Source organism: Corapipo altera, unplaced genomic scaffold (genome assembly GCF_003945725.1).
Source record: "Corapipo altera isolate COAL_440 unplaced genomic scaffold, ASM394572v1 268, whole genome shotgun sequence".
NCBI classification, from domain to species: domain Eukaryota; kingdom Metazoa; phylum Chordata; class Aves; order Passeriformes; family Pipridae; genus Corapipo; species Corapipo altera.
In genome coordinates this window covers 9,161,824-9,188,024 of record NW_020884901.1, presented here as the reverse complement: position 1 = coordinate 9,188,024, position 26,201 = coordinate 9,161,824, and the positions used below count along the sequence as shown (strand labels likewise).

At 47.4% G+C, this 26,201-nt stretch overlaps 1 protein-coding gene across 7 annotated transcripts in view; it reads left to right on the top strand.

The window, feature by feature from the left end:
• Positions 1 to 26,201, top strand: part of CACNA1B (calcium voltage-gated channel subunit alpha1 B) — a 125,984-nt gene that overhangs the window by 15,601 nt on the left and 84,182 nt on the right. For 6 of the 7 annotated variants that reach the window (XM_027650161.1, XM_027650160.1, XM_027650159.1 and 3 more), the window contains exons 3-6: positions 614 to 681; positions 7,863 to 7,969; positions 15,193 to 15,255; positions 23,610 to 24,428. In XM_027650161.1, the coding sequence (XP_027505962.1) occupies positions 614 to 681; positions 7,863 to 7,969; positions 15,193 to 15,255; positions 23,610 to 24,428 (1,057 nt within the window). The remainder of the gene's footprint in view (positions 1 to 613; positions 682 to 7,862; positions 7,970 to 15,192; positions 15,256 to 23,609; positions 24,429 to 26,201) is intronic. The other variant, XM_027650162.1, reaches the window with a different exon arrangement.

Sequence of the window (26,201 nt, the reverse complement as noted above, 5' to 3'; positions counted from 1 at the left end):
TGGCCAGGATGCTCTCCTGGTCAGGGTGGAGGGTGGCCAGGATGCTCTCCTGGTCAGGGTGGAGGGTGGCCAGGATGCTCTCCTGGTCAGATGGACTTCAGCAGGACAAGCCAGGATTTTTTTTTTCCAACACTGTAATCCAGCAGTGGCTGAGCTTCATCTTCCCTGCTATCCAACACCTTTGTGTAGCTCTGGGTATTTATTCTGCAAATATTGGCTTTAAAGTGACCGGTTTCCTGCAGCTTCACTGGTTGTCCTTTAAAACAATGGGGGGGGGGAAACGAAGGGGGGTGAGGGCAGGAGTGGAGGGGAGGTTTTCCAGAGTGGAAAACCAGGGGCTGTGGTGTCTCTAGGGGTTGTAAAGTCCCCCTGCTCAGCCCCTGTGTGTGTCCCCACCAGGGAGAGATGCTGGGGGGGAGATAAGTGGATGTCCAGCACCTCCTGGGCTGCAGAGCTCCAGGCAAAGGGGGTGGGTTGGGAATGATGGCACAGCACTGGTGCAGGGGGTCAATCCATAATCCATAAGTGGGAAAAGAAGGGTGGTGGCAGCAGAAGGGGGACAGTTGGCTGTGCCTGCTGGGTGAGGAGTTTTTCCTTATCTGCCTCCCAAAAGACACCCTCCTGAACGTCTTCCTGGCCATTGCTGTGGACAACCTGGCAAATGCCCAGGAGCTGACCAAGGTAGGGATGAGATTCCTGTTTCTTCCAACTCAGAGAGCAGCTGATGACCCAGAATTACACCTGATAATGAGCCTGCTCATGCCATACCTCTGTTCACCAGTTTTCCCAGCAGAGCAGGACCAGGAGGTTTATTCTTCTCGGGGTTTTGTTTCATTCCAGGCTCATTGCAGTGAATATTTCGTGCCCTTTCCTTTGTTTTATCACAGAGTGGGCAGTGGCCATTGCTCATCTCATTGCTGTGGGGAGGTGCTCAGGCACTTTTGCTGTTTCCAAGAGCAGAGGAGAAGCAATTCCCAGGTTTGGGCTAAGCTGAAGCTCAGGATGAGCAAAGGCAGGGGTTGTGTTGCTGCCTTTGTAGTCTCACACTCGTGTTTCTTCCCTTGCTGAAGTTTGGGGAGGATTAAAGAATTAAAATTTTCCAGTCAACCCCCTGGAACTTGCAGAAGGTGTTTGGAACACCCAGTGAAGGTGTTAAACCTTCCTGCCCCTCACCAGGGTAAGAGAAACCTGAGGCACCAACCTGAGCACAGGCAGAGAGCCAGGTCCTGGCAAGAGATGGAAATGACACTGATGGAACTTCAGTGTATGCAGAATTTTGGGTATAGATATATATCTATATATATACAGATTTATATTGGAGTATCCCCTGTGGAGAAGATTTCTATTGGAGCATTCCCTATGGAGAAAAACTGGCAGCCTCAGGATTGCACAAGAAGCATTTCAAGTGCACTGCCCCTGATATTTGTATTATTACATACTTTGCATTTGCCATTGTACCACACTCAGATGTGTTTATGAGCAGCATGAGGGTTTTTTTTTTTTTGCACATTTTGCACATTTCCAGTTTGTTCTCACTGATAGAACCATGAACCCCCATTGCTGTGTTGCTGCTGCCACTGAAACCTGGGAAATAAACTCTGCAACCAGCTTTTTTTCGGGTTAGAAAGCCAAAAATACTCTGTTGCAGTGCTGGATGCATGGGGATTATTCCTCAAAGCTTTCATGAGCAGCAACCCCCCAGCCCAGGTTATATCCATGGCAGTAATACATACTCATCACATTTATATTGCATATTAATTATATTTCATTAATACATGAATATATATTAATTATTTCAGTGAACTTATTTGGCTATGAATAGGGGTCTTTCCAGGGGCTTTGTGGTCATTTGGGTACATCTCATTCCCCAAAATTCCCTTATATGCTCCTGGATCTTCTGATGGATCCCCTTCCCATGGGGGTATCTCGAATACGTGCTCAGGTCATGCTGCACTTCTTCAATCATTCTTTGCTCCAACACTCCATCAAAGTTCTCAAAACTAAGACACCTCCCAGGACATATTAATCACTAACATAAGTAAATAATGAAAATAGTGGCTGGCACAAGACTTACCAGTCATGGATTTAGGGAGCTACCACAAGGCCACCCTGATCTCTGGCATTTGTCCTGAGCTCTGTGTGGTACAAACCTGAGAATCAACCACAGATAGAGGGACTATACACTGATGGTAAAGGAATTTTTCAACATCTCCCACTGCTGCAGAGACTCTTTCTTGAAGAATCATAACTTGTTTGGTAACACTGCCCTTGGCATCAGTCACAGGGGCAAAAGCAGCACCACAAGCACCTCAGGGGTTGTGTTTTACAAGATTTCTCTGTTCCTTGTAGTAGAAGGTCATAAACCATGTGCTGCTGCAGTGGGCAAGGATGTTTTCTCTTGTTGGAGTTGTAAGAAGGTGCAGGAGTTCATTCCCCATCCCTGAAAGTGTCCAAGGCCAGGTTGGAGCAACCTGGGCTAGTGGAAGGTGTCCCTGCCCAGGGCAGGGGGTGGAATGAGATGGTCTTTAAGGTCCTTTCCAACCTAAACCATTCTCTGATTCAATGGAAGTGTTCAAAAAGGTGTGGATGTGGTGCTGAATCAATCACAGAATCACAGAATCACAGAATCAACCAGGTTGGAAAAGACCTCTGAGATCATCGAGTCCAACCTGTGACCCAACCCCACCTTGTCACCCAGACCATGGCACTGATGCCACATCCAGGCTCTGCTCAAACACCTCCAGGGACGGGCACTCCACCCCCTCCCTGGGCAGCCCATTCCAAGGGCTGATCCCTCTCTCTGCAAACAACTTCTGCCCAATGGCCCACCTAAACCTGCCCTGGGGCAGCTCAAGGCTGTGCCCTCTTGTCCTGCTGCTGGTTCCTGGCAGCAGAGCCCGACCCCCCCCGGCTCCCCCCTCCTGTCAGGGAGTTGCAGAGAGTGAGAAGGTCTCCCCTGAGCCTCCTCCTGTCCAGGCTGAGCCCCCCCAGCTCCCTCAGCCTCTCCTCACAGCACTTGTACTCCAGACCCTTCCCCAGCCTCGTTGCCCTTCTCTGGACATGGATTAGTGGTGGATCTGGCAGTGCTGGGTTGACTTGATGATCCTGGAGTGTTTCCAGCCTCCAGGGTTCTATGGATACACCTCAGGCAGACACAGATTTCTCAGCGTTTCCCACCCCCCAGTCAGAATCCACATCCCTCTTGTGGCTGAGTTTGTCTTTCCCAGCTTGTCTTTCCCTCTGTGGAGCTGCAGGAGTGGCTCCAGCTCCCAGCTCTGCCTGGAGAGTGTTTCCTGACATCCAATATCCAGCCCAGACTGTGCTCTCAGGAGCCTGATAAATGTTCCTGTGTCTCAGGCCATGCTCCTCATCCCCCTCTCTCACAATCAGCTCAGGGCTGCATTTAATGGCTCTTTGGTTTATTTTTCCTGGGAATTTTTTCCCTTTCAATGGCTCAGCTGTTTCTATTCTTTCTAACACTCCCAGAAATCTCCAGCCTGGAGGCACAGATCCTCCCAGATTTATGGGAATCCCTTGCATGTGCTAAGAGAGAGGAGCAGGCCCAGCACAACTCTTGGATAATGAAGCTCATCCTGCTTCTTTCTTAATCCTTTAAGTGCTTTCTTGTGAATATTTCAGCAGCTGACAGGGCCACTTAAAAACCTGACTTTGTTGATGTTTATAAAGTATAATTAAATATTGATGGATTCAGCAGCATGGCCGAAGCAGAAAGCTTCTTGAGAAACTCTCTTTTTTTTTTTTTTGCTTAATTTTATTTACGATCCTAAAAAAAAAAAAAAAATCACCAGGGCTTGCAAAAGAAGAGGAAAAAGATAAAAGTAATTCAATTACACACATACCTGGAGAATGAGGGATTTCCTGCTAAGTAAATACGATCATGCAAAAGCAAAAAATGGCCCAGAGATACAATTTAGTTACTCAGGAGTCTGTTGATCTCGGGGGACTTTTTTGACATTTATGCTGTAAATGGAGATCAGTGCTGCACATAATGTGGGCAAACCAGGAGCAGTTGGTAACTGCCTCTGTTTTGGGAAGACACAAAGCTTTCCAGCCTCAGGACTGAACATTTCAACCGAGATTTCCACTTTTGGATGATAATGGGGATTTATTTAGCGTGGCATTGTGACCATTTCTTAACTGGGCCTTGTGACCTGTAAAGGAATTCTTGGAATTGGAACTATATTTAACTTAAGCTTGGTCATCCAGTGCATGTTACAAAACTCACCAGAGCTTAGGAATGACTCATAAAAGTGAGGGGATAAAAAAGAATCACCTTTGTTTTCAATCTATAAAGAACCTGCTCTCTCCTCTCCTCTTCTGTGCTGCCCTTTTCTTCCCTTCCCACTGACTCAAACTCTGCCAACCCAATTTCTAGTGATTTCTGGGAACTCTTCTAAATGCTTCTGGGTTCTCCACCCTCTCTTTTTTTCCCAAATATTGGCAGGTTTTTCTCCCTGTTCACTTACTGAGATGGAATCTACAAGTTGCCCCCCGAATTTGCTTTTAAAATCTTCTCTCCACTGACCATCCCACCTTTAATTCCTTTCTTTGCTTGTCTTCATGGCTTTTACTTTCCCTATTGAAGTGTCTTTATCTCAATCCATGAATTTTGTCACTTATGCTCATGGATTGAGATAAATTCATGGATTGAGATAAAGTAGTTCCTTCATCCTCATCAAACTTGAGTGTAAAGCCACCAAAACTGACCCTTTATTTTCCTAAATATCTTAAAAGCACAAAGTGGTTTTTTTTGATCTCAGTGATCCCTGAAAAAACAGGATAAAATCATGGAATGGGGGGGTAGGAGGCATGTGTGAATTTGACATAAAAATGTATGAAAGTGTTGAGAAATTCCCAGAAATAACAGACTGGAGCAGCCAAACCAAGAGTTGAACATCCATGGATCCCCCTCCTCCTCCCCCCCAACAGTGAGGGCTTTAATTGGTGAACTTATTAAAGAACAGTTGGTGTTAATGATCTCTATCATCACCATTAGCTCCAAAAATGGGGTTTGCCATGTGGTAAACTGGTTTAAATTAAGATTTAGGGCTCTACAAAACAGAAAGGAATCATAAAAGAGGGATGTCCTTATAGAGGAGACCTTTATAAGCACATTATGTGTAATGAGGGTGACAGGCTGGGCTGGTGGTGGAGGTGGGATGGATGGATGGATGGATGGATATTGCCATCAGAGCTCCAGTGAGACCTCTCAGGTCAAGTATCAGGCAAAAAAATTAACTAATTTTTGGAGTGATCAGCAATTTCTCTGTGGGAGGAGCTACAGAAATATTATTAAATAGTCTGCTAAATAAATACTGATATTTTAAATACTCTAAATAGTATTATTATTAAATAATATCATTAAATATCTGCTAAAGAGTGGGCTCGTTCTGAGTTGGGGATGGCTGAATTTACAGCAACACAATGGGTATTTTTTTGCTGTTACTTCATGATGTGGAATGCAGCAGAATTCCTGAGGCACCAGGGGGATAGAGCAGAAGCTACACATTTTAAAACCATTTTAAAAACTGCACCTGGTGCTCTTGGGGCAAAGAAAGAAAAAAAGAGCCTTTGATTTTAAGGCTGTCAGAGACTCCTCAAGAGAGGAAACAACTTGAACATACCTGGGGGGGAAAAGGAAATCCTTAAAAGCCTTTTAATTGGGGTTTTATTCATTAAAAAAATCTTATATTCTGCGGGTTTGTGATGGGCTAGGATGGGGTAGAGTTAATTTTTTATCACAGTAGCTGATGGCTGGGATTTGGATTTGGGCTGGAAACGGGATGTTTTATTAGTGCTGAGCAGCATTTACAGAGCCCAGGGGAGGAGACTGGGGATGCACAAGGATTTGGGAGGAAAAAACTGATCCAACTGACCCATGGAATGTTCCAGAATATATGGATTTACGCTCAGCACATAAAGCTGAGGGAGAAGGAGGAAAGGAGGGATCTTTGGAGGGCTGGAGTTTGTCCTTCCCAGTCACTGTTGCATGGGATGGAGCCCTGATGTCCTGGGCAGGGCTGAGGGATGTGATCACAGGGCTGCCTGTGGTGGGAAATGGGATTTAATGCCTTTCTTTGCTTGTCTTCATGGCTTTTACTCTCCCTATTAAACTGTCTTTATCTCAATCCATGAATTTCATTACTTACACTCCTCTGACTTTCTCCCCTCTCCCCCCAGGGTGGGTGTGAGTGAGCAGCTGCTGGCCAGGGTTAAACCATGAATCCCCTGGATCTCCAACCAGCCTCCAAACCAGTGATAAATCTACTGCAATTTGGCACCTGAGAAATATTGACTTTGTGTAATTGCTCAGCAGTCATTTTTTCATGGCCTGGCTCAAGTCCTTCATTCACTGCACTAAGAATTGCCTTGTTGTATTTGCTAACATTTGAAAAAGGAAAATAAAAAAAGAAAAATCTTATATGCTAACAATTTTTTCCCCTTAATTTTCCACCTTTTCTGTTTTACTCCTAAAGGAGAAAACAGTTTCAAAATGAGCTCAGTTGAAACAACACCAAAGTCAGAGCAAGGGGCTGTTTATGCAGACGGAATTGGGGGTGGATAAATCTCTGATTTCCCGTTTCAAAGCTGGATGTCTTGCTGCCTGCTCTTGTTATTTGAAGATTAACTCCCTCACAGCACTGCTGTTGAAGGGCAGAGAGGGAGAGACCTGTGGCCTTCCATAAAGTTTGACAGAAGAGCCTGTGACATGTGGTTATTCCCTGGCTGTGTGTGACGCTGATGTTGCCATCAGAGCTCCTGTGCTCATCCTGACATGATTTGAATATTAATTTGGCTGGCTGGAAAGTCTCAGGGCTGTTCACCCTGCAGGACCACTGATGATGAACCAGGCACTTTGTTTTTTGCCCTCATCCCATTGTTTGAGGTCCTGTGGTTTGAATCTGAGTGGTGCTTCTCGTGTTGGGTAGGAGGAAATAAATCCCAATTACACTCTGCAGACCCTTGCTGTGCCAGCAGAGCTTTGAAATCCTCATGGTGTGCAGAAATCATGGACAGAACCCTCTTTTGCTCTATGTCTGAGTCTACAGACCATATTTAATACTGTGCCTTTTTGTTTTCACCCTCTGAGTCCTCAGTGATTCATCTGAGTGGAAATATCTGGGGGAAAACTGCTGGGACCAGTCAAACCCATTGGGTTTTATTGACTTTATTCTTTCAAAGTCCCACACTGGTGAGAAGTCAGGGAGGATTTAGGAGCCTCTCTCCTGCCTTTCAGCAGGACGTGGCTTCAGGGTGGTTTTACACACACAGGGCTGGAGTGAAGGGGGCTCAGGGCACCCCAGAAATGTCCCACTCTTGGTCAAAATCTACATCCCTGTTGTGGCTGAGTTTGTCTTTCCCAGCTTGTCTTTCCCTCTGTGGAGCTGCAGGAGTGGCTCCAGCTCCCAGCTCTGCCTGGAGAGTGTTTCCTGACATCCAATATCCAGCCCAGACTGTGCTCTCAGGAGCCTGATAAACGTTCCTGTGTCTCAGGCCATGTTCCTCATCCCCCTCTCTCACAATCAGCTCAGGGCTCTCCCTGCTCTCCCTGCCCAGCGCTCAGGGGTGAGAGGAGACCCCAGAGAGGCACCAGAGCTCTGTGAGGGACACGTGCTCCTGGTAAAAACACATTGAGAACTTGACCAAACCTCTCATTTCTCCTCTCAGCTCGCACCAAGACCCTGCCCGGGGGTCCTTGCAGGGAGATATGAAAACCTGCCCCGTGTTAGTGAGTTCCCCCCGCTCTCCCAGCACAGCAGTGACAGTCCCACCCCAGCCATGCCTTGGGGAGCTCTGGGGGTTGTTGTGTGCTCTGATTTCTCTTGATTTCCCCCCTCCAGGACGAGGAGGAGATGGAGGAAGCCACCAACCAGAAGCTGGCCCTGCAGAAGGCCAAGGAAGTGGCCGAAGTGAGCCCCATGTCTGCAGCCAACATTTCCATAGCAGCGTAAGCATTCCTTGCTTATTTGGGAGCTTGAACCACTTGGGGTGTGTTTTTCAGTGTCACTGTGTGTCTGTTCCACTGGAGCATCCCATGGTACTCTGTGAGCCCTTCTAGACCATCTCTGTTCCTGGCAGGGCTTTAGGGTGGCTGAATATTCAGTGCTGATCACTTAACCATGAATTTAATCAAGGATTTCTTTCATTTGATGGGGTTTCTTTCGTAATACCTCATCTTTTGCCTTGCTCTAAATAACTGTATTTTAGAAGGTTATCTTTTTTTTTCTTTTTTAAGCTGTCCTAGGATAGATTTCACCAGGTGAAGTGTTAATGTGGCACTTTGGGTTTTTAATGACCAGAGGAATGTGAGCACGGAATGTATTAACTATTCTTTCACAATCTCTGAGAATTTAAATGTAAAAGCCTCCTCTTCAATATCAGCCTGAAAAATATGCTTGAAAGCCCTTTTTTTTGCTGTTTGAAAGAGTTCTGAGGTGAATAAAACCATGTATGTGAACAGTCACTGGCTTGTAGATGGAAACAGCAATTTGCATTTTATGGATGAGAACATCTGCACAAGTTCTGTGTCTCCAGAATCCCTGGAAAACATTGCTTTGGGCACCACCTTTCCATGGATCCTGATCTAACTGAAGATAAGATCTGTAGGTGGAAATGCTTGTCCAGGTGTTGGTGAGGTCAGTTCTGCCTGTGCTTGAAATGTGCCAACCTGGAAGTGTCCAAGGCCGGGTTGGACAGGGCTTGGAGCAACTTGGGATAGTGGAAGGTGTCCCTGCCCGTGGCAGGGGGTGGAACTGGATGAGCTTTAAGTTCCCTTCCAACTCAAACCATCCTGGGATTCTATTCTGTGATACCTCGCAAGGATTTACTGAAAAATAAAAGTTCTTCTGAAAAGTTCGTTGAACTCTTCTGGAATTTTAACATCAGGGCAACCAGCACCAAGATATTTGACTTTTACATTTTTACTGAGAGCTGCTGATGTTTTCCAGACCCTTTTTATAGGGGAGACCTCCAAGGGCTGGGGAAGCTCGGGAGTTAAAATAGAAATTTCCTGTTATTGCCAAATCTCTGGAATGCAGCCGGATCCCTCCTTGTTCTTTCAGTGCAAAGCTCTTGAGACCCTCGTTATTGGGAGTTTAATCCACTTCATCAAAGACAATGGGCCAAATGGAGCCAGTCTGTTATATGTGAAGGGAAAGAAGATTATTAATTTGGCTATTTTATTCTTCTTGCCATTTTAGTTTGCCATTTCTGCTTTAATCAGCTCCTCTTTATGCTGTGTCTGTTTGTTGGTTTTAAATATAATCTTTTCCTTACAATGCTTTCCTGTCCAGTCTTGAAGAGAAGCCAAATGAGGACAGTTGCTCTTGTTCTTTGATTAATTTCTTGGTCCTCTTATTTTAAAATGCGAGGTGATGATGAATATTTTCTTCTTTTTTAATCAATGTGAAGATTTCTTAGACATCAGCAGAAAAAACCAACCCACTTCAACAGAGTGAAGGTCTCACACCGCATTTTTAAATCGCTTAGAATCACTTTATTCCATGATTTTTTCACCTGGTTTTCAGTAGCACAGGGCCAGTTTTGTGACAGCAATTCAAACTGAATGCAAAAATATGGATTTCTGCTTATTTTGCCTCAAGTTGAATCTACCCAGACCCCACGTTTGTGGGAGCATTCAGTGAGCACAGCTGAAAGTCAGTCATTCCCACACCTCCTGACCCCCATCCTGGGATTTCCTCTTTGCTCTGCTGTAGGACCAGTGAGATGCTCCCAGGGCCTCTCAAATCTCACAGGGCTGTAATCTGGACAAAAAAATTGCATTAAGTTCAATAAGGTGATGCTCAAATGGATGATGACGTAGAGGAAAAGGCAAGGGAGAAGTTTTGTGAGACAGAAAGAAGTGCATGGATGGACTGCTGGCTCCTGATCCATAAGACATCTAATGAATCCATGTCAAAGCAATTTGTTTTATACCTAAATTCATCCACTGTGGACTCCAAAGGGAGCTTTCAGGTTTGAAGCACCTTTCCCTTGGATATCTGTGTCCAGTGGTGACACAAATTACCCCATCACTTCACTTTTTATGCTCTTAAACTGCTCAGTGATCCTGAAGATGGAGCAGATCCCGTGTCCATGGCAAGTCTCGTGGGATCAGATCCAGAGCTGGACATGCCAAGAGTGAAAAAGTGCTTGAAAATGGGATTTTTGGTGTACGGAAATATCACCACAAAAGCAGAGCTTGGGCACAAAGAAGTGAGAAAGAAACAGCTGTAAAACCAAGTGAGTGGTGAGCAAGGACTGGGAAAACTGGGATTGAGCTCCCAAAGGCCTCCCGCCAAGGTGGCTTCACCCAATCAGTCTGTATTTTTATTTTCTCCTGAGGAATCATTTTTTAGTTCTACAATTTAATTTTCTTTTCAGACGAAAACGAATTCATGTGAAAATTAATTTCCATGGCAGGCATCTATAGCAGCATGGATGGATGTTCTGAAAAAAAGAATCAACAAATTTTCTCTACCTGCATGAGTCAAACTGGTGTTAGCAGAGGGCACCATGACTTGCATTCCCTCAGTCACGATGTTCATGTCCCTGGTGTGCTTGTCCACCTCCCACAGAGGTGACAAAGCTGTCTCTGGGCTGAGCCTGGGGAAGAGTCCTGCTGGCTGTTGTGCTGGTTCACTGCTGAGGTGCTGTGCTGGCTGGTTTAGTCCTTTCTCTTGTCAGTCCTGCATCAAGGACTGAGGGTGTGGATCTTCCAGGCCTTTCCACCCTCTGTGGTGACCCTGAGATCAGCTCAGTGCTATCATTACACCGAGCTCGTGGGTTTGATCCCAGTTTAAGAGCTGGACCTGCTGATCCCTGTGGGTCCTTCTGACTCACAATATCCTGTGATTCTCTGTCTGCTCTTCCATCTCTGTTTTTCCCATGCCTGCAGTTTCCCTGCACAAATTACACAGAATCCCGGAATCAACAGGGTTGGAAAAGACCTCTGAGATCATCGAGTCCAACCTGTGACCCAACCCCACCTTGTCACCCAGACCATGGCACTGATGCCACATCCAGGCTCTGCTCAAACACCTCCAGGGACGGGGACTCCACCCCCTCCCTGGGCAGCCCATTCCAAGGGCTGATCCCTCTCTCTGCAAACAACTTCTTCCCCATGGCCAACCTAAACCTGCCCTGGGGCAGCTCAAGGCTGTGCCCTCTTCTCTCCTCTCCTCTGCCACTCCAGCCTCCTTTCAGAACTGAGCTCCAAAAAATCTTCACTCTTGTGTTGGCTGCAAAACATCATTTCCTAAGCATAAAAACCTGGTTGCTTATTTAGTGTGTCAGCTTGGAGGGTCTGAAGAGGCACCTTCACCTTCACACTGCTGTGTGAGCCACGGATTGCTTTGTGACTGATGGATGTCCTGGGGATCTCTTTTAATAACATGCTCATCACTGCAGTGGTGTCGAGGCGTCATCTGTCTCACATCTGCCTCACAGGGCTCCCTTACAACACTCTGCACTTGTTTGTAGCTCCTTCATTCCAGGATTCCTATGGTTTGCCTCCTGCTCCACCACAGGGTGATGGATTTGCCTGACCACAGTTTGTCTCTTCACCCGGTGAACTCTACCCCAAAGGGCCCCTTTAATTTTGTGGCTTTCCAGGTTTAAAACCTTAAGGTGGTACACGTTGCTTTTGTCATTGTTGCAATGTTTGCTTGAAAATATGTGTTTAATTTGAGCCCATTGTTCCATTCTTATTTTTGTGATTTTTTTTTTGTATGTGTTTGTTTTCTGTTTAGCATTTTCCTTGCTTTGTTGTTTCTGGAGGTGAGTTTTTGGGGTCGTTCAGTTTGCCCAGCGTTGTGTTGAAGACCCTCTGTGTCCTACAACATTGAGACCACTCAGCCTCTGGAACTGAGCCACTGCACAGACCAAGGGGTCTTTGGAACAAACCATTGGTGCAGCTCCTGGCTGGCCAGAATGGAGGAGGGGGGAAAAGGGGATGATTGGAAGGCAACGAACTTTGTGGTGCCACTGGAAAGTGGAAGGAAGAGCCATCAGGCTCGCAGAGACCCCAATGCAAACATATCTTTTATTCCCTCTTTTTGCTCAACCTGATGCCTTAATTCCCTGTGTTTGGGTTCCTCCTCCACCTTTTCTATGCCAGCCAGAGATGCACCAATGGCACGTACAAAAGGGGCTGAGATGAGCACACCTGGCCCAGCCAGACCAACCAGAGCTGTGGCTTCCCTGCCACCCAGAGCCCATGGATTATCCAGTGGCCTCTCTTCACCTTTTCTTGGGAAAATTCTTAAAATAGGAATTTTTTTAGCAATCCTAAATTTGTAGGAGCCTGTAGGTAGTTGTGTGAAGTCACACTGAGTGAAACCTTTTTGCATTCTGTGACTTTGGTTCAGTTTTTTTTTTTTTTTTAATTCCACGTGGTAAGAGGTTACAGTTGTAGCCAGACCCAAGGAAATTATTCAGTCACAGGGGAGATGAGTTTTGGATGGGAGGAGAACTTCCCAGATGTGGTGGAGGAAATGTGGTGGACAGTGAGATAGACCTCATGGATGTGGGCACCAAACCTAAACGCTGTGGAATTACCCAGTGCCATTTCCCCGAGTTACCTGTGCTTCCCAGGACAACCTTCCAGCCTCCAAAGAGCTCTTCTTCTCCAGGCTCTGACTGGTTTCTGCTGGTCCCTCACAGGGTTGTTCAGAGCAGTTGACAGTTTAATTGCAGCCCCACAGCAAGTTAGAAAAGCTTCAAGAGCAAAGAGAGGTGGCCCAACCCTTCCCCGTGACTTCTCAGAGCTGCCTGTCCCTTTTGTACCGGTCTGGGGGCGGAGGGGAGGGCGGGGGAATTGCTCTGTTCCTCCAGGACATTTTCCATCTCAGAGGCTCCATATTTTCCCCCCTGTCTTGGGAACACTGTGGTCTGTTCCCACACCTCTGTTGGGCTGTGGATGCCCAACAAGGACCCAGCAAGGAGCGTGTGTGAACACCCAGCCCGTGTCCCTGCTGTGCTGGGGGATGTGTAGAGTAGAAGAGTTGTTTATCTCTTGCTGGCTCGTGATTTCTTCCCTTTTCTTTTCCCCCCTTGGAGTGTGTTGGTGTGTGGGGTCCCGTGATTCCTCCTGTTAGATTTACCTTTTTTGTCCTTGCTGGTGGTGTGCCAGTGACTGAGCTCCACCCAGAGACCCTCTCTGTGCCCTGTCCCTCGGGGATGGTAAGTAGCATCGAGTGGAACTCAAGTACTTTGCTTTGGAGAAGGAGGTGGCTTTGCTTTGTGGTTTCACACCTTGGATTTCCAGCACGAATTCACTCAAATTTCTGGTTTCAAAAAAAGCAGCAGTGGGAGCAGAGGAGTGAACCTGGAGAGTGCAGGGCTTGTGTAACAGGGGCTGGCCGGGTGACAAGGAGACTTGGCAGGAGGAGAGCGTGGCCTCCACCCTGCCCCAACCAAGGCTGGGATAAACCCCCCGGGTCGTCCCAGCCTCCTGCTGAGGGATGTGGAGGTCCCTCTCAGCAATTCAACCCAAAATTGCCACAGGGGTTGCACGAGACTTGGTGCTGACTTCAGGCAAATGAGGGCAGCCCAGTACATTCTCCTCCATCCTGAGTTTTTCCACCTGTTTTGCCAGAGAAATTTCTTAGTTGTGCTCGAGGCCATTAGTGCTTGTTCTCTGCAGGGTTTCCCTGACATCCTGGGGGTTCAGCCTCCGGCCAAGGAGTAAAAAGATCCCCAGCTTGAGCAACCTGGAAACAATCATTTTCTTGGCAAGCAAGCAGGGCATGCCAACCCCACTTTGACTCCTATTTCATTTGGCACAATAAAAATGTAGAAATACTGAAGCTTAGGTAGCATATTTTACCTGTTTCAGCAGATTATTTGCTTCAAGCAAAACTTTTATGATGCCTTTCATAATTTCTCTTATATTCATGCCAGGTTTCTGAACTTTTGGATTTTGTGTTATATATATATTACCCAGGCCAAGATTTCTGTTTAGAATAATCCATTAATTGTCATAAATGTATATTAAAAACTCTGCTTATATGATATCCAAAGGACATTAGACTTTAATTGGCCTTCTGGTTTGCTGGTATTGATTGTTAACAGATTAAAACTCTCATGGAAGCAGGAGAAAAAATGCTGCAGCTGGAAAGGCAAACCCAGGAGGTGAAGGGATTTCATTTTCAGTCTTGGAGACAGTTCTTTGAATGATGTAGATTGATAAAAATTATCTTTTATAACTATGAAAAAATTAATGCCTCATTCAAGATCTATCATGCTTTTCTGTAAATTCCCTGCCAGAGTCAGAATAAACTCTTTTTCTGTGTAATTCAGTGATTTCCATGTTTAGAACCCCCCACATTTATGGTGTTTAGATAAACACTGGATGGAGGAGAATCCACAAAATTACTTGTGAACTGAAAGAAGCTCCTTTCCATTCTGGGCCTGCCCTGATGAAGCTGCAGCAGAGCTGAGGTTTTTAGACCCAGTGACCCATATTTGGCCAGTCTGAGCTCAGGCACATCCCTGTCCCCGTCACAGGAGAGAGGTAGGTGCCTCTGAAGAGCACATCTGAGGCAGGGACTGAGGAGAAGCTTCCTGCTGGAGCTCAGGTGGATTTTGGAGCTGGGATGTGGCCCAGGGTGCTCCCCCCAGCCCATGTTCTCCGTGTTAAGCTTCCTCCTGATGCCCCAGGGCTGGAGCAGGAATTAGCATCCTGCTCCCACTTGGAAAGAACTCTTTGGAGCACAGCTGTAAAAGCAATCCCCACCTGGTCCTACAAAGGCCTCTCCCCGAGGCCCCGGAGGTGATTCCACGGAGGACTCCACGCCGTGAGTATGGCACACGGAGGCACGACGGCCCCACATCATCCTGTGGCTTTCGGTTCACCTTTTAATTTCTTTACCCCCCCCCCCCCCTTTGGTTCCGTTTTTTGGTTCTTTGGTTGTCTCCCCTCGCCCAGAGGGTGGTGTGTCTGTGACTTCCACACTTTGTGAAGCTTGCCTGGTCTCCTCCCGAGGTGCACGTCTGCATCCCGTAGGACACGGCCTGTACGAGCCTCCTCCCCGATGTCTGTTATGGTTTCTCTGCTCTTCTTCTTCTTCTTCTTCTTTTTTGTTGTTGGTTGGTTTGGTTTTTTTTCTCCCCCCTTTTTTCTTTTCTCACTTTTTGTTTTCTTTGTTTGTTTTGTTTTTGCATGTGCAGTTTTGTAAAGCAAACTCGAGGTACTGTATCTCGCAGCTCGTCAGTCTCCAGCGTAAATTCACCGTGAGTTGCTCTCTGTTACAATATTCAGTAAATGGATTATTTATCATTTCTACCTCTGTATTTATAAACCACCCTCTTTCCCTTTCTCCTGGTGCCTTCAGTCCCTCCTTGTTTTTTTCCAAGAATCATTCCTATCATTGTGGAAAACCTCCAGACCAACATCCAGTGGAAGGACTGGAACATTGTCATATGATGCTTGTGATTTGATCGTGAGCAACTCTGTAGTGTTTCATCCATTGACTGTGACTCTTCCTCCCCTTCTTTCCTTCATTTTTCTCTCATCTCCTTAATTATTTCCATCATTCCTTCCTTAACTCTTTCCCCCTCTTTTCCCATCTGCCCTCGTTTGATGGTTTGTCTCGTTCTCACTTGTACTTCTGTTCTCTGTGTTTATTGTGCACTGGGCTGATGGCTTTGATGTTCCACCAGTGTTTGCACCTCAGGTTCAGTAGGAGAACCAAAGTGCACTCTTTGAGTGCAAGCTGGAGGAGGACTTCCAAAGAAACTCCTGGAAACAGGGTCCAAGTGAAATTAAATTGGAAAACTCTGTATAGACATCCTTGGGAAACTGGTTGTGAGCTCTGACCTTCCCGAGCTGGAAATTCAAGCTACAGATTTTATAAAAATGAGGCACTTGGCAACTCCCATGGACCTGAGGTCGAGCAAACACAGTGGAAACCTTCCATTCACTCCCCGTGCTTCCTAACAAACCAATCTTGCTGGCTGTGCTGTCAATCAGGGGGCGCTTTGACGCCGCTGCAGGTTTGTAGAAAATGTCATTATTCTCCTCTGACTAATCCAACAAAACTCCTCGTGAGCTTCTCATTAACCCGTGGGAGTGTCTCTGCTTTGGGTTATCTCTTACCCTGTGATGTTGTCTTTCTTCTTTAATGCTTTTGGAGAGACAAGTAAGTGCAATTCCAACCCGTGTGGGGTTTGTACCCCAGCGGGGACCAAGGTACGGTGAAGGAAAGGAGCTTTTCCACCAGCTTCCTGACATCTTCCTTTTTTCCTGGGTGTCTTGGGGGTGTTTGTATTAAAAATACGTGTGAGTTTGGCTTCTGTGTGACCAAGACTGAGCTTTTGTGACTAACAAAAGTAGGTTTGATACGTCTGTGCTGAGGTTTGATGTCTCACAGCGCTGGGACAGTGAAAAATGTGGGGATTAAACCAGACCAAGGCAGGTTTGGACTCATTTCTTCCAATGGATTTCCTGGCTGCTGGGAGTCTGGACAGGCAGGAAGGTGCAGAGAGAGGTGTCCTTCCCTTTGGAAAGGGGAAGGAAATTTCCCCTTGTCTCCCACCCTGGCAGGAGGAGGGGGAATGTTTAAAGGTGGTGAGGGAGGGGAGGTGCTGCTGACCCGCCCTCTCCCCAACACTTGGATTTGCTCCAGTAAAAGTTGCACCAAACCAGTCTGAGTCAATATTTTCCCAATTAAGAATAAAGAATAAAGATTTTGGCCCCTTTTCCAATGTTCCAGAGGCAGAGCTGCCTTTTGTAAAGCGATGAAATCAAACTGCAGGTACTAAAACCCCCTTGGAAAGAGTTTTGGGTCTGTTCCCAACTCCCCACCAGCCACAGAGACGGGATAATAGAGGCTCCTTTTGCTGATATGACTCACATCTGTTCTCTGAACAGAATCAATTTGTACTGCAAAGAGCTGTCACTGAGGTTTCTCATCCTCTTTCCCATCTCTCTGCACCGTCTGGGCCATAATTTGTAATTTCCTATGCAAACCAGGGCTGCTTTTGATGGATGAGCTGAGCAGGCGTTTTTTTTTTCTAAATGAGAAATAAAGAGCATTTCCCCAGCAAACCCCCTTGTTTGGATGAAATAAATATCTGCACCTCACCAGAGTGTGCAATGTATGAAGTCCCAGAGACCACAGGGCATCAGCAGAGCCCCCTGAGGTGTGGAGGCATCTGAAGGTTTATTTACTCAGCTGAAGGTTTATTTACTCACCTGGTTAGAAATGGGGGGGTTTGATTTTAAATCCAAATAGATAAACTGGAGCAACCCCTCCCAGAGCCAGGCAGGTGCTGTGGATTCCCATTCCCTGGGTGAATGCTGGGACAGGTTCAGGGTGCTTTTATATCCCTCTAATTTACCCACTGGAAGTGCTTTGCTGTAATTACACTCAACAGATATAAGTGCTCTCATTTCTGGGACAGTAATCTACTAATCAAAAAGAGCTTTTAAAACTTGCAAAAAATCCCCTGTTCCTTTGCTTAAACAGTATAAAATACCCTGTGTCTTTAATATCACTAAGAACCAGGATTTGCAAAGCCACGCTCATCTGTCCTGAGAGAACAAAGCTTATTCCAAAACCTTTTGAGCTGGGTTTTCTCCATGTTCTTTCTTTGATTATTTAAAAAAAAAATAAATTCTAAATTTGTGGTAAATTAGAGACAAAATCCCTGAGCTAGTTTCTTTAAAAAACCAACAAATTAAAACCAAGGTGAGTCATTTTCTTGTGCTAATTCCAGCCTTTCGTGCTACAATAAATTCGTGATACAGGCAAGGCAAGAAGTACAAAATACATTTTTCATTCACTGAGAGGGGGTCATTAGATAGAGATATGCTCTATTTCTTTAAGTAGATCAGCATTTATCTAAAATACATACTGGCAGCTAATTTAAATGTACACAGGCAATGACACACAGCCAAGGGAATAATTGGGTTGGACTCTTCCAGTAGTGTGGAATTTAGGAGTTGTGATGTTGAATTTTCATATGAATCCTTATATTGCAAGGGGTGATGAAATCCCAACTGGTGCATTCACTCACCTGAGGTTTTCTTTGGGTTGCTGTTGTTGACTGTTCATTTCTAACAAGATCCTGAGGTGTCAAACAGGACAAATTCCATGTTCTTAAGGCAATTTCTAGGATGGTAAATAAAGGGAAAGTCAGTGTTTCACAAGGTGGGGATGATTTTTTTTCCATAAGTGCTGAACCTGCTGATTTTTTTTCCAGAATAAAACTTAGTTTCCTTTCCCACCCCAGTTCCTTCTTTCCCACCCCAACCAGCACATGACATCCCTGCTGCACCATCCCAACTGTGGACAGGCTGATCTCACACAGAGGGAAATGAAAACCCTTAAATATCCTCTCCCAGGACGAATTTGTCATTTGCCAGCCAAGAACCCAAATTATTCTTGATCTTTATCTCTTGCTTTTTTATATTCACTGTCTGGGCTTTATTTCCACATCCTCTTAGTGCCAAAAAAAAGGGACTGTGACTCCGTTCCCTGGTGTGTTTTGTCTTGGTTTTTATCAAAAGCCTGGAGTTTATGGGGGGACTTTGCTCTGGGATAATGAAGTGTCATGGCCAGAATGGAGAGTGGGGCTTCATCACTTGAGAGGAAAGCAATAATTTAAAGGAAATATAATTTTCCTGGGGTTTAGGAGAACTTAATGGCTCCACATACTTAACCTCAGTGTGTTTTTTGTTAAATCAAGCCATAGCAATGTGGCTTTTAACTGTGCTTTTTTTCTTTTTTGATTTTACTTTTAACTCTCTCACCCCGTTATTTATTACTGAGCCTGAAATTATGTGATCACAAATCATAACTGAAATACCAGACAAACCTCGAGGGCTGAAGAGGGATCTTGTGTCTGAGGACACCAACATAACTTGAGACAGAAGAAATATTTTCTGGCATTTTCTTCGGATCCGAGTCAGATTTTTATAGGATGTACTTTTACTGAAAACAATTAGGAAATTATTATTAGAGCAGCGGGGAGCAGCGAGGAGGGTGGTGAGTCGTGGCTGAGTGAAATCATTCTGCTGTGGAGAGCTCAAGCAGGAAGCAGTGAAATTTTGGCTCCTTTAACACCGGGAAGCTTCGGCTTGACTGAGCTTTGCATCCCTTCAGAGCTGCACAAAAACCAGGGGCTCAGCTGTGGCCAAACCCCAAAGAGCAGCATCAGCATCGTGTCATTATTCTAATGCCTGTAGGAAACTGGGGCCACAGACACCTCAGGGGAGTGGCAGCAAAGTGTTGGACCTCTCCTGGATTTTGATTTGATACGTTGGAAACTGCTCTGGGCAGATCCCACCTGGAGTTCTGCATCCAGCTCTGGGGCCTCCAATGTAAGAAGGACATGGAGCTGCTGGAGAGAGTCCAGAGGAGGCACCAACATGATCAGAGGGCTGGAGCCCCTCTGGAGCCAGGCTGGGAGAGCTGGGGGTGCTCACCTGGAGAAGAGAAGGCTCCAGGGAGACCTGAGAGCCCCTTGCAGGGCCTAAAGGGGCTCCAGGAGAGCTGGAGAGGGACTGGGGACAAGGGATGGAGGGACAGGACAAGGGGGAAGGGCTTCCCACTGCCAGAGGGCAGGGAGAGATGGGATATTGGAAGGAGTTGTTGGCTGGGAGGGTGGGGAGGCCCTGGCACAGGTTGCCCAGAGAAGTTGTGGCTGCCTCTGGATCCCTGGAATTGTCCAAGGCCAGGTTGGACGGGGCTTGGAGCAACCTGGGCTAGTGGGGGGTGTCCCTGCCCATGGCAGGGGGTGGGACTGGATGATTTTAAGGTCCCTTCCAACCCAACCCAGTCTGTGATTTTAGGAACTTTCAGGCTCCACACTGGCCACAGGAGCTCAGCTGCTCCCCAAAGCCCCCCAGAGATGCTCAGCATTGTCCCCCTTGGACTTCTCAGCTTCCTCCTCCTGCTGAGACCAATTCCCTGTGGCTCAGCACACCCTGTGTCTGCAGCTCTCCAAATTGTCTAAAAGAACAGGAAAAATGAGTAGAAATAACAGAATAATGATAACACTGGGAGGAAAAGGAATAAAAATATGGCATTTAGTGAACTTTGTTGATCCAAAAATTGGCATCTGTGACAGCCTGAAAGGCATCTCAAATTCCAGCAGCGAGTTTCTGAAGGTAAGGGTGTGATTTACAGGCAGTCTAGGCTTTGACCACATTAATAATTTAGAGTTCACAGATAATATGGGGAGAAATATTAAGGAAGAAAATGTTTTCTTTCCAAGAAACTGCCATATCAAAAATTCTCTCCTATAAACCCAAAAATTAAATTCAAGAATAAAAATTGGAAGGGACTGGGCAGCGTTGTCTGCAGGACCAGGGTGTGTGTGAGGCAGCAGCTCAGTGGGAGAGCTCAGAGCACCTCCTGGGGGAGCTCAGGGGAAAGAAAAGGTGCTGGAGCATCCAAGCAGCAACTCCTGGGGTCACTGGCAAAGCAAATTTAACCACTAGTGATGAGTTCACCTGAAAGAAAATCGGTTTATCAAACCCAAGAGAGACAGAACACTCTGCTTTGTGCTGCCTGCCCCAGACTGAAAGGTTTCCTTGTGTTTTCCAAGTGGAAAATGGAAATGTGGAGAGCTTATGAACTCCAAGTTTGTGAACAGAAAATAAGATTTTAGTGGGAAGGTTTTGTTGCATGGTTTTCTGGTTGGAGCTGTATTTTAACAAGAAATTCCCTTTTATGTGTACTCAGAACACACTCTCTCGTACCCACAGTCTAATGTGGAGGTATTTTTAACATCAAATTATTATGTTCCTCACAGTCAGCTTTCATTCATTATTTACTAAAGCAAAATTTTAAGGATTGCCATGAACTGAAGCAATGGTTGGAAAGGTTATGGTAACAAAATCTTTAATCATTCAGGAGTACCCTAAGATTAGAATACAACTAAAAATACGCTTTCCTTTCCTGAACCATCCACACAGTGACTGGCTGCCTTTTTTTCCTTATACCAACATGAGTCACTGATTCATTAATATGAATTTTATTTGATTCTACATGAATTGTGTGGTTTTCTTTCCAACCACGGGCAGGAGTTGTTTGTTGGCTTCTTAATCCCAGCAAAACCCGGAATTAGCAGCATTATCTACTACAACAGTTCAAGCCTAGAGGATCTGAAAACTGAATATAATGCCAGTATCCTTAAAAGAATTAGGAATATTCTATGGACAGAAAATATGGATGGGAAGGAATTGTAAAGCAAGAGAATTAACAGCAATGTTTGCACTATGTCTGCAAATCAGAAGTGATTTACAGGGCAATTCTTTTAATGGATCAGAAGGATTTTAAGAAGAAAACAAGGTTTCACATAAGAAGTTGGCTCCATAAATAGGTTTTTTTTTCCTCGTGGAATAAATATTTGTTATCACAAAGGCTCATTTTTTTACCAATTTGGACAAGTCATGTCCCGTTTGTGCTGTAGATGGGTTGTGTCTGTCCCTGCTCACGCAGAATTGAGTGATGGGGGAAGCAGAGGAAATAATTATTGCTCTGTTTTCTGTTTTTCCTGCCCCGTATCCTCCCAGGCAGCACGGAACGAAACGACCGTGCTTAGTTTTAAAGGTGACATTCCTGCTGTGCCATAAATGAGCCCCGGAGCTCCGTGTGGCCGAGCGGAGCAGAGCACCGGGAGAGGGGGAGCTGCCACCGGGAATCGTTGTTGTGGGAACTCGGAGAGAACCGAGACACAGCCGGACGGGCAGATGGACGCTTTCCCTCCAGCTGCTGCTGTTTTGGCTCCGAGAGCCCCAAAGGCTGTCCCCAGAGGGACCTGCCTGCTCGGATGCTTCGCTCCCCTTCCCTCCAGCAGGTCTGATGTGCCCTGGCACCGATGTTCCTCCCCGGGTTGGACACGATAACGAGCTCACTGGCAGCTCTGCTTTTTCCTCATTGGATTTTTTGCTGTGCTTCATATATTTCCTACTTGTTTTTTGTTTGTTTTTTTTTTTTTTTTTAAGTGTCTGTCCCTGTAGAACAAGGAAAGGATGCAGCCATTGCTTCTGAACCTCCTGCTCTTGACTTTTTAGCAGCCAAAGCCAGCGGGTGGTGGGGTGTTGGAGCCTTTTTGGCAATCGCCTCCGCTCCTCGTGTCAACGTTAAGGATGCAGCTCATTTCTAGATGCTGGGAAATTCCAGCCTGTAATGACAGTGGCTGTTTTCAGGAAGGGATTTTAGCCAAATAGGCTTTGTTAATATGTGCTTTCTGCAGGTTCTGTCAGCCAGGAGTGATGTACAGTGGAGGGTTTAGCACCTCAGAGGTAATTTCGAGGCTGATTTATGTTCTGGGTGTAGCTGAAACACAACTAAAAAACCCCCCTGGAGTGACACATCTTGTGTCAGAGCTGGCAGGGTCTGAGCATCTCCTCCGCCCGGCATCTTCAACCTTCCTCCTTCCACCCAGTCTGAGTTAGGAGATTTTCTTTATGACTTGGCTTGGATGGGCACTGATGGACAGGCTGTGTCCTTGGGAGCTGCCTGAGGATTTCCTGTGGGTTCTACTTTGGGGAGTCACTGCAGGGAGACTGAGGGCTTTGTGTCCCACCCCTGTGTGGTCCCATGGAAATGGAGCACAGGATGGAACATGAGGACTGGGTGGTTGCAGATAAACTGAAGGCTCCACTCAGCAGAAGGGCACTTTCCAAGGACTAAGGCAATGCCAGTGGAGGTATCACCATAACAGAGACAGAGAGGACAGGTGTCTCCAGGGAGAAAGGTGTTCCCATCTCATCTCCATCTTGGCCTACAGAGATGGTGAAGGGTCTGGAGGGGCCATAAGAGAAGCAGAAGAGGTGACTTGGAGGTTCAGCTGGAGAAGAGGAGACTGAGGTCAGACCTCACTGGGGTCTGCAGCTCCTCCTGAGGGGCAGCTCCGATCTGTGCTCCCTGTGAGCAGGGACAGGACCCAAGGAACAGCTGGAGCTGTGTCAGGGCAGGATCAGGTTGGATCTCAGGGAAAGGTTCTTCCCCCAGAGGGTGGTTGGGCACTGACCAGGCTCCCCAGGGCAGTGGGCACAGCCCCAAGGCTGCCAGAGCTCCAGGAGGGTTTGGACAGTGCTCTGAGGGACAGGGTGGGATTGTTGGGGTGCCTGTGTAGGGCCAGGAGTTGGACTTTAATGACTTCCCCTCACTCCTGCTGCCAATCTAACCGCTCTTGCTCATCACTAATTTGCTCATCTGGATGTTTGCAGGTGGGGAAAAGGTGCTGTTACTTGTGGGAAGCTTTGTGGGCTGTTTCAGAGCTCTGGCTGGGGTGTGTGATTTGTGTGCTGACACTTTAATCCTTCAGACTCTACCTGATGCTTCCACGTTTTAGAAATCAGGAGAACTCCTTTCCAGAGGGGCTGGTCCCAGGGTGCCTTACGTGTGTGTGGGCAAACTAACCCCGGCGATCCCGCTGGCTTTCCCTGCTCGTGTTCTCCGCCAGCCATTCTCTCTCCATTCCTACAATTCCTTTGGTTCGACCCTCTAATTCCCCATCTCAGCTGAAAATTCCCCTTTTCTTTTTTTTTGGTTTTTTTTTTGGGTTGTTACTCAGGGAATCGGCGTAAATTCAGACATTCACTTTTCGCCTTCCTCCCTTCCCCTCAGCAAGCAGCAGAACTCCTCCAAATCCAAGTCGGTCTGGGAGCAGAGGACCAGCCAGATCCGGATGCACAACTTCCGAGCCAGCTGCGAGGCCCTGTACAACGAGCTGGACCCCGAGGAGCGGGTCCGTTACGCCACCACCCTGCACATCAGGCCGGACATGAAGACCCACCTGGACCGGCCGCTGGTGGTGGAGCCCCGGAGCGAAGGCAGGAACAACATCAACAAGCTGAGCCCCGGGGACGTGCAGGAGGTGCAGGAGCACCCCAAGGGCAGCTCTGCCGACGGGGCAGAAGCTCCGCGGAAGCACCACCGGCACCGGGATAAGGAGAAACAGGCGGAGCAGGAGAAGGGCGACGCGCCCAAGGAGGAGAGCGCAGAGACCGCGGCCGCCAACAAGGAGGAGCGGCACCGGCAGCACCGGAGCCGCAGCAAGGAGGTGGAAGGCGGGAGCAAGGAAGGGAAGAGCGAGCGGAACAGGGGGCAGGAAGGGGGGAAGAGGCACCACCGGCGGGGCTCGGTGGAGGAGTCGGGGGAGAAGGAGCACCGCAGGCACCGCACCCACCGGCACTCCACCGAGCGCCAGGGCAAGGACGGCAACGGCACCGCCAACGGCGCCCGCGGGGAGCGGCGCTCCCGGCACCGCGGAGGGTCCCGCTCCGGCAACAGGGATGGGGAGCCCAAGGGGGAGAACGGAGAGGAGCCCCACAGGCGGCACAGGCTCAGGAACAGGGCCCTGTCCACCTACGAGTCGGTGGAGAAGGAGAACGGGGAGAAGGAGGCGGAGGCTGGAGAGAAGGAGCACCGGAACCACCAGCCCAAGTAAGTGGATTTCGTTTGGATACACGCCCTGGGAACTGCTCTGATCCCACCTGGAGCTCTGTGTCCGGCTCTGGGGCCTCCAACATAGGAAGGGCATGGACCTGCTGGAGAGAGTCCAGAGGAGGCCACAAAGATGCTCCGAGGGCTGGAGCCCCTCTGCTCTGGAGCCAGGCTGGGAGAGCTGGGGGGGTTCACCTGGAGAAGAGAAGGATCCAGGGAGACCTGAGAGCCCCTTCCAGGGCCTAAAGGGACTCCAAGAGAACTGGAGAGGGACTTGGGACAAGGGCCTGGAGGGACAGGACAAGGGGGAATGGCTTCCCACTGCCAGAGGGCAGGGTTAGATGGGATATTGGGAAGGTATTTTTTCACAGTGAGGGTGGGGAGGCCCTGGCACAGGTTGCCCAGAGAAGCTGTGGCTGCCCCATCCCTGGAAGTGTTTAAGGCCAGGTTGGACAGGGCAGACTTACCCCTGGGATGGCTCAGGGGCCACAAAACCCCAAATGTATTTCAGGAAATCCCTTATTCCCCCTCCCATGGCATTCCCTGTGGTCCTCGTGCTCACCCCACCTTCCACCATAACCTGCAGTCCTGTTTTACTCCCAAAGCTGATCTCTGTCCATAGGAACCAGGTTTTAAGGAAGGAAACATCCTTGATGCAAATACCCACAGACCCTCTAGGACATAACACAGAGCAGAGAATTTTACAACCTCTGAAAGAACTTTCCGAGGGACATTTTTTAAAATTCCCCCCAGTCTTGCTTACAGCCCTTTGATTTTCCTTTTTTTAATGCTGAGCCCTGTCAGCTGCACCACCAGTTGTTCCAGCACGTGGCTCCTTCCATCGAGAACAACGATGTCTCCCATTTGGTTTAATTCTTATGTAAGTCAAGTGAGAAAAATAGCACTGGTGGAGCATTTGGAGTAGTTAATAAAGAAGGATAGATTGCCTTTTCAGCTTTATTAGTCCAATGGAAAAGAAATTGCACTGGGATTCTTTAGAATAGAGTTCATGTCACCGTGGAGAGCTGTGAGTGGCACTGAGATAATAATTTTCCTGTCTGTATTATCTTGCTTTCAGATGAATTTCAAAACACTTTGCGTGCTGTTTAGTTTGCTCGTGTGCACAGGCTCCCTTTCCAGCTCACTGGAGTGGAGCTGCTGCTGCAGAGGAAAGCAGGAGCTCTTTAGCTGCTGACAGCAACGTTACAGAGCAGTTCAGGAGTGCCAGAGAGAATCACCACGTTCAAATAAGGCCTCAGGAGAGCATTAGGAAGCAGAATGTCAGCCCTCATTCAGCAGCCAGCTGATGTGGGGAGTTAATGTCACTGCTCCACCCAGGGCCACTTGGGCCTTGTGAACCTCAGTTATGGGGCTCATTAAACAGAATAAAGGGACACTCAGAGGCACAGTCCAGCTTAATGTTGTGCTTGGATGTTGGCCCAGGGGGTCTCAGAGGGAAAGGTCCCATCCTGTGCTATCAGTGAGTTGTGTCCTGCAGGCTGTGGCTTTTCTGCAAAGGGTTTCCATGAAGAGAAGGGTGTGAAACCCAGAGGTGAAACCCCAACTCTAACTCTAACCCAGAGGTTTCACAGAGGAGAAACCCTAAACCCAACCCTAACCCTAATCCAGAGGTTTCAGAGGTGAAACCCTAACCCCAACCCTAACCCCAACCCTAACCCCAAGCCAGAGGTTTCACAGAGGTGAAACTCTAACCCCAATCCTAACTCTAACCCTAACCTAGAGGTTTCACAGAGGTGAAACCCTAACCCCAAC